General features: G+C 49.9%; 1 protein-coding gene across 1 annotated transcript; it reads right to left on the reverse strand.

The window, feature by feature from the left end:
• Positions 1 to 841: 841 nt before the first annotated feature.
• Positions 842 to 2953, reverse strand: KD926_002721 (protein phosphatase regulator GAC1; the record flags this gene model as incomplete). The annotated part of the gene is made up of 1 exon (XM_053097187.1): positions 842 to 2953. One exon carries the CDS (start codon positions 2951 to 2953, stop codon positions 842 to 844), a length of 2112 nt encoding a protein of 703 aa, XP_052958812.1.
• Between the last annotated feature and the right edge of the window lie 5358 nt (positions 2954 to 8311).

The raw sequence follows: 8311 nt of genomic DNA on the forward strand, positions 1-8311 counted from the left end.
TTACAAATCATACATTAGACAAACTCAACAGTATACGATCTTCAAGTATCCTATCCCATTGTAGGCTACCCTCTGTCCACATATATGTATTCGCTTCCTCGCCCGTACATAGCAGACCAAAACTCCGCGGAGTGGAATCATCATACAGAAAAGCCCCGTTTGTGCAAACCACAGACCATCAATTATGGCATGCTAGAAAAACAACGTCGACTAAAAACAAAGCACTCGACCCTCCATACAGAACCTCGCCACTGATTGAGTAGATTGCAAGAAAAAGCCATGTAGATGCAGTAAAGGAAAAAAAGGAAAAGAAAAGTGAAAAAAAAAAAAAAAGTAAACACTTTTCATGTTCACAAATGGCCCGTTTCAGAGCATTTGCATGATCGCTGGACACTGACAACCAGCTAAACTTGGAAATGGAAAATGCGTAACTTCGTAATCGTTAAAGGCACTGCGGGTCGACAAAACAGCAACCCGACACAGCGCGATTCCCTTCTGTCGAATGACTTGGATATAACGTGCCGTAGACACCCATGAGATGACCGCCCCGCGGTTTATTACACTTCGCAAAGGCGTACACAAACTCATGTATCCCTGATAAGAAGGACATGGAATGGAGGGAAAATGGAAATGAAAATAGAGAAAGAAAAGGCGAAAAGAAAAGAAAACGAGGAGATTACAACGGAGAGAAGAGGAACAGAAGGTATAGAAAATAAGTAGGACATGAAACTTTTACAAGGTCGAGTTTCACAACAAAACGCTAAAAGCGCGAAAGATGTTGCAAGCCAGATCGTGGTGTTAAATTCGTATCAAACGGGATAAGAGTGTCAAAGCGCATCTCTTATCCCCGAATGGCTGTGGGTGTATGCGTTTCCTTAAAGAAACGGCTCTGGATCGGTTGATGATGGCTATAGCCAAAAGGATTTGGAGAAGCGGAGGAACTCCGACCGCTACTCTTCGTCACATCCATAACAGGCGACGGAAGTGGAGATGATTTCGGTGATGGTGAATTCGAGGAATGAATCGGATCCCTGCGGGCTCCGGGCTCGTCGTTCTCGGACTCCGAAGGTCCAGAGTCGTTGGAGTTTGAAGACCCAAAGAAACAATATCTATCGACAAGTTCCTTATAGGTTGACGACTCACGATGCGGTTTGCTGGACGCTAGGGTAGAAGGTTTAGATTCTTCTCTATGCCCTGATTGGGGGTTCTTCTCGCCAATTGACATGTCTTTCTGACTATCAGACCCTCTCCCTTTAGGCTGAAATTGTTTTTCGCCGTTAGTCGCGGGTCGCTCGGACTTCGCTCGAGCAGTCAAGGTTGTCCGGTCGAGCTCCGGCTTGGTCCGCATAACCGCAGACAAGGATGCCTCGAAGTCATAGCGAGTACCAAACATTTGGTGGGACTGTTTTTCCCGGCGGACAGGGGGCGGGGTCTCAAGATCACGGGAGGCATCCTCGCACAGTGACACGCTCTTAGATTCTTTCGAGGGTCGACCGAAGGATAGACTGTCGTTCAGCCTTGAGAAATCGTCAAAGGCTGAAGGCACCGAGTGAGGGCGAGTGCTGGAATGAGCGAAGGTCCTGCTCCGCGGAAGAGTCGGACGCGATGCCATTGAGGGTGCCGACTGGGGGCTGTTGGATGATGGCTTCGCTTTGGGGACTCTTAGGAAATTCACCTGGAAATTCCTAGAATGATTATTATCCCAATACTCGCAGCCCTTGACACTGTAGCGAATGCAGATGAACATGGTCTTCCTTTCTAAATTCGCCTGGTCATTCAACTTGATGCTGAAGGTGAACCGATCGAACCCGTCGTACTTTTGATTGCGGTTCAAACCCTGATCGTACTCTGCATGAACCTCAGATACAGTGTTCCACTGGTCAAACGTGAAGCGAGAGGCGACATGCTTCTCGAATGCCAGGTTTGCCGCCGCAATAACGCCAACCAGGGTGTTCTTGTCAGACGACAGAGACAGTCGCTCAAGGCGGACTCGTTGCTGGGATCGGGACGCAGTGTCTTTAGGGAAGTTGGTAAGATGCAATCCCCATTCCAGCGACGACCCATCCGAAGAGCCTTCCTTTTTGAACGGGAATTCCCCTTGCGATTCGAAGTTCTCGACAGGCGAGGTTCCAGTGCTGACCGCCTGTGGCTTGTCCAATTGCAAGAAATGACGGATATGTTCAAGCTGAGAGTCGAAATGGACCGCCTTGGAGTAGGTTGGGGTTCCCGGCATGCTTGACGGGCGCCTCCGAGCCGAAGCGGGACGTAGAGCGGGTCTCACAAGCTCCCCCGACTTTTTACGGACCATGGGATGCTTGGGTTGTGGTTCATCATCTCGATCGCTTTCTTCGGGCGAGCTTGTTAACGCGGAGTCATCCGGGCGATGCACAATGGCATTCTCTGTGAAGGACCGCGAGTGGGAGATCTTGCGAGCCTCCCTGGACAGAGGCGGACGCTTGGGGGCCTTGGCCACATTGGCTGCAGGAGTGATACTAGAGGAGGGCATCTCGCTCGCGGATTGACGTTCGGGGGAGGAAACCCTTCTTTGCTCGATGGACCTCACTGCGGCCTCTAGCTCCTCCAAGCGGGGAGCATCTCGATGCTTGTACGGGGCCTCTTCGTCGCTGGAATTAGGAGCCGACTCCGGTGGAGAGATGATGGCTCCAGGGGGCATGAGAGCCTCACTTACGGGAGGCGGGGATTGTCGAACACTGCCATGGGGGTCAAGTGCATGATGGACTTTGAAGGGTTTGTCAGCGGAGCTCTTGCTGTTTGACGAGCTTCTCCGGTGCTTCCGGAGATAAGCTGTCGAGTGATAGAAGCGAGAAAGGTGGGTGCGTCCTTCTTGAGGGCTATCCAGCGTGGGCGAGGTGGGGCAGGATTGAGAGACCGGGTCGGAATATTCAATGTGTTGCGCGGAAAGCGTCGTCTTCAGCGGCGCAGTGTATGGCATCCGGCCGGCTTGTGTGCTCTGACAGCAGAATAGTGGGTAAAGAAGCGGACCAAGCCAGATGATCCTTGTGTTTGTTTCTAGAAGTCCGAGAGGGCGTTCAGATGGTCAGCAGTTGATTGAAGCTGCCCCTGTGTAGAAAGACTAGAAACCTGAAATCAGCAAGAGCGCGATGCGGAGACGGCGTTTGTCTGGTTGCAGATGTGGGGAATGACGTTTTGCGAGTCAGTCGGGCAAGGTGGAGCACAAAGAGCCGAATATCACAAGCCCGTATTAATGGGGTCAACACAACGGATGAAACAGGTAGATGATAGAGTGAAAGATGCCTTTAAATTGGAGTGGGAGGCGAATGTAGTTAAGCACGGAGCAGGCCGGAAATCGGAAGAGGGAGGCAAAGGATAAGAGTGAATCACAACAGAAGCTCCGACCAGTAGCACAAAAGGGGCCTGTGAGATGGGGTGATTCGAGAAAGCCACCGACAGGGACCTTTGGAGATTGACGAGGAATGACGCTGGAGGGGAATGCAGGAATAAAAAAGAAAAAGGAAACGACAGGATGGTGGGATAGAATCCCCGATGGGAAGGACGTACCTTGTTGGTTCGACATCTAGTGAGAACAAAAGAGAAAAGAAAAAAAAGTGTTAACGGGGAGTGGCAAACGGGAATCCGTGCACTTCTTAGATTTTAAAATTCACCAGTTGACAATGAGGTGAAAGGGGAGGTAAGTAAGATCCACGAAGGGGACTGGGGAAGAAGAGAAGAAAATGCGAGAAGATGGTGGAGGGGGTAGAGAATTATATGATCTGACCAAGGAGGACGGGCGAGCCGCAGCATGCAATAAACAAGATAAGTATCGAGTACAGGATCCCGCGCTAGTCGGTAGAAGGTACAACCCGGGCAGTCTTGCAACAAGAAATAGTTACAGGTACGGTAAAGGTAAAGATAATCGATACCATTGATAAGACCCTAACTAACGGTGGTGTAGACAGCATGGAACTCAACGTGAACTGCTTTGGCACGAGAGGGGCGGAGAAAAAAAAAAAGTTAATGCTGGTAGGGAGGAGTCGGTGGTCTGTAGTTCCGCGGATTCTCCTAAATTTGGAGGGAATTGAATATTCTTTTTTTATTCTATTAATATTATTTATCTTGGAAGTAGCTTTAAGCTGTCGATACATTTGATTCGGAAGATAAATTAGGATTTTTTTTTTTTTTTTTTTTTTCCTTTCTGAACATTTTGATACATTTTGAGTCAACAGAAGATTTTTTAATAAAAAAAAATAATATATTCCTTCCCCCCCTAAGTAAGCCACGGTGGGATCAATGATCTTTCGCCATGGCCATAGAACATGGCGAGAAGGTCGCCAGCTGCGCGCCATCCAGAATTTTGCCGCCGTACCCGGAAAACGATGATGGAAGTGGAGATCGTACTAGCGGTAAATACGAGACATGGTTAGGTGCTCTTTGCTAACCAACTTAAAATAGGCGATCGAACGGTCTGGGACGGTGGGACGATCCCCCAACAGTCCAGTCAGTGCGTTCCGTCCGGGTGGAGAAGAGTCTGCTCTGCATCTGCTCTATTCAGTACTCCGAGTACACTGTGCACACTGCACTATGTACCCTCTACTCCGACGGATGCCTGCTGTACGGTGTTATACCCTGAGGTTCCATGGCCATTGCTTCGTTTTTCGCCTCTCGGCCGTTGCTTCCGCCATCCGATGATGAATCATCTGGGGATCATGTAGTCATGTATGTAGGTACCTTTTTACTGATATGGACTGACTTCCTCGTTGGATCTACGGTCGCGCATTGGACAGAAAACGAATCTACAGACCGAGTACACTGGGTAAGTACATCGCAAAAGTATCATGTACACACTGCCAAACGATGTACATGTGGCTCGGTGGAGAACAGGTGATCTTCCATGCTGCATCTCCGGAATATTTTGTTGTGAGTGGTCCCCTCCATGCAGTGGGCGCATGTATGAGACTGTATGGGACAGTGAATGTACTCCGTTATGCAGCTATTCAGTCTGTAGCCAGGCAGGAATGTCAGAAACAAGGAAGCCGTGCATCCCTGCAGCGACTGTCTCGCATCACGGTGTGAAATCCTGCTGGCGGCTCAGCAGCTGGAGATGGATGACAGTCTACTCAGTACACTCGTTCCATCAGAAAGGGGACTGATATCTATCCGAATCCAATCACTCATCGTCCCCAGATGAGGGCGAGCAAATAAGAAAAGAACCGTCAGCCTTTTCCATGGATCGACGAACTGAACGGGGGGTAGATAAGGCCACGACCAGCACCTCCCCCCGACCGAAGTATCCGGGCTGCCATTCCCATGGATTCTTGTCCGGCTGGACCTACATACTTGATCAGTGATCAGTCCATCTGTCAGTCATGTTGTCCCCACCCCCTCCTCTCTCAGTCTCCAGTCTGGAGCCTTCATCTTAGCGCCGGTCTAACCACCGCCCCACGGCCCAACCAAAAGCCACCAGAGACGCTCGAGGTTCTAGATACTCGTCCGACATACTATGTGACATACACAATACTATGTACAGTGAATAAAACTTGGGGCTCTCGGAGGGATGTTCATTTAATACGGACCACCGATAACTGATCCTGGAAATCGTCTTCACCGGAATGGGCATGATAAGCCCTCATTTCCGTACTAACCACCTCCTTATTCTTGCATCAGGAGGGTTTTCCCTGCGGTGGATCCATTAGTATAGTATGGTCTGTGTCGACTATGGACTGTGAATCACTCTCAAGCGCACGTTTGTCTTGATCCTCGAGACATGTCTCTATTGGTGCCTGTACCGTTGACCATGTGCGACTTGGGAGGCATTGCGCGATAAGTCGGTGGTGAGACCGGATCGACATGATAGATTGCCGTTTACGGCCATTAGGATCTACTGATATGGACTGTGGTTAATTAGAATTTGGACTCGGAGGTTAGATATCGAGCATCTGGAATTTTGGCGGTATCACGAATCCGCCTCGAGGATAATGCCCGACCGTGGTTGTTGAGGAGTTCATTATTTGACATTCAATGATTCAACACCAATGCTGCTAAATTAGTATCGCGACGAGTCCCACCGGAGCTAACCCCATGGCCCATCCCCCCTTCCAAGGACCCTAGTGCTAGTCTCATCTCCCTCAACGACATACATAAACGCTACGACTCCCCTTTCACCCCCGGCAAGGATGCACTAGCGCCTTTCATGCCAACTACTTTCCTTGGAAAATGCCCAGAATGACATCAGAAACCCATCCCAAGCAAGTATTATTTCCAGGACTTGAGGTCCGGTTTCTCTTATTTGACTTTGGTCAATCTCTCTTCCCCCCTCCATCCTTCCGCCAGATATTCTGTGGTGAGAACTCTAGTGTGATTGAAAATTCTTCTGCAGCGCTGAAGGAGGCATTGATTGACCGGCGGTTGGACTTGACGGCTTGGCTGGTCCAAAATTATCAAGTTGTCTGGTCGACTCGCGAGGGTGGTGGGTGGTCTGCATGTCTGCATGTCTGCATGTCGAGCAAGGAATTTTCGCCAGTCATCGGTTAATTATTATTTTCTTATTCGTCATTTATCGTGCAACGGTCTAGGCAAGGGAAGATCCAAGGTAAGGTACCTCCGGTGTACCACGTCCTTGGTATGGAAGCTTGCCGCATCCAGGTAGATCGGATGTACCAGGAACCAAGGAGTCGCGCATCCTCTGGCAATTCTTTTGTCTAATGGAAACCTCCATCCCGGGCGTTATCAGTGAGCCGGTGCGACCACGGTCACGTCGAGATTGCATTTCTTGAGATAGCGCCGCCCATCCCTTGCTTGTCTACTTTATGCGAAGAAAACTTCTTTGATTGTGGCTTGCATCCTGGTTTTCCTTTCTTCCCGCCGCCGTTCGCCCCTGAATTCGAGATAAAACAGATTCCAACGTCAAATTGGTCGAATTGGCTGATAACCCTACCTACTAACTTCTCGTGTTTCACGATCCACCCATGCAAGTCTCACTTGGTTATATTATAATTATAATTACTATGGTCCTGTATCGCTTACAGACCGTCGCTGATCTGCTAGCGAGGCAGAGTTTTAGTCGCCACCAGGGCTGAAGGTCTAGCCCGACCGTAGAGAGTCCAGTACCGGCGACGGAAGCACCAGAATGTATAAGGGCAGAGTTTGAGGTAACATCGAGCATCGACTCGGCGAGCTCACGGACCTTAGACGTGGGTCTTTCTTTTTTTACGGTCTTTTCGGGTTAAGCCAGTCCTCGAAATTTAGGAGGCGCCGCCCCGATCGGCCCTCCGCCATGACCCCGAGAATGCGACAGACAGAGGAGGGGCTAATCTGGTCTCCCCCCCGTCATTATTAATAGTTTACACCACTATTGCAGATACCGTCGAGTCACGCTGACTGGAATGACAGTTATCAAGGACATTGAGATCACGACCGCTCTGACTCTTAAGCCTGACCCGAGGCCAGTTTTGACCCGTCTATCGCGCAAAATGGAAAAAATCCAGAAGCCCTAGTTAAACTCCCGAAGCAAATCAGTGATCGGGGATTTTTTTCCGGTTGGGCTGGCGGAGGGAGACAAACATGCAAACACTCTAAGGTATTCTTCGATATACATGCATACATCGGTCCAGTTTAGTTTACCTGTACCCCGTACAAACTAAACTTGCCATTGTCTTCTTTCTCCAAGTGGAGTCGCCATCCTGCGCCCCTTGAAACTAGAATTCTCTTCGGAGGGGACTCTACTCCGTATGCTAACTAGTAGCCCGGAGTACCTAGGACGATGATATACATGCATACAGACATACAGACATACATGTAGCCCCAATCCTCCCCCCCTGTCGGCTTCCAAGACAGACTACGGAGCAGACCGTACCGGTGAGCGTTTCCCACCCTCCCAATCAGAATCCGACTGCATTCTCGACCGGGACGTGCTGGGCGCCCGAGCGGGTAATCGGCGACGACTACTCGACTCTAGTGCTCCCGTGCTCGAGCTAGACTGCTATACCTCGATCGACGGGCAATGCAGCCACGTTCGAGCCCGGCCTTCTCTCTCTTGCTGACTGACTTACTCGCGCCGGACGTGAAACTTTGGGGCTTATCTCTGTGAGCCAATCCACTGCTGATGCGGAGGACGTGCTTTTGATTTTGCCTGGGGGGTTATTTTAATTTTTTCCCCCTTCTTCGCATTTCGTCTCTTCTCGCCGCGTCGCTACACACGATCTGTTGAGCTAACGGTGGAGTTATTAGGTAAATCTCTTCATCTAGTGCGACATCTGTCAATTCAATTTCTCTGCACCGAAAAGTATCTCTACTCTGCACATCAAGTCTAGCACGCGATCCAGAGCTCCCTTCC

This window comes from Aspergillus affinis (assembly GCF_023601865.1).
Source record: "Aspergillus affinis strain CMG 70 chromosome Unknown NODE_15_length_407527_cov_87_040692, whole genome shotgun sequence".
Lineage (NCBI taxonomy): Eukaryota > Fungi > Ascomycota > Eurotiomycetes > Eurotiales > Aspergillaceae > Aspergillus > Aspergillus affinis.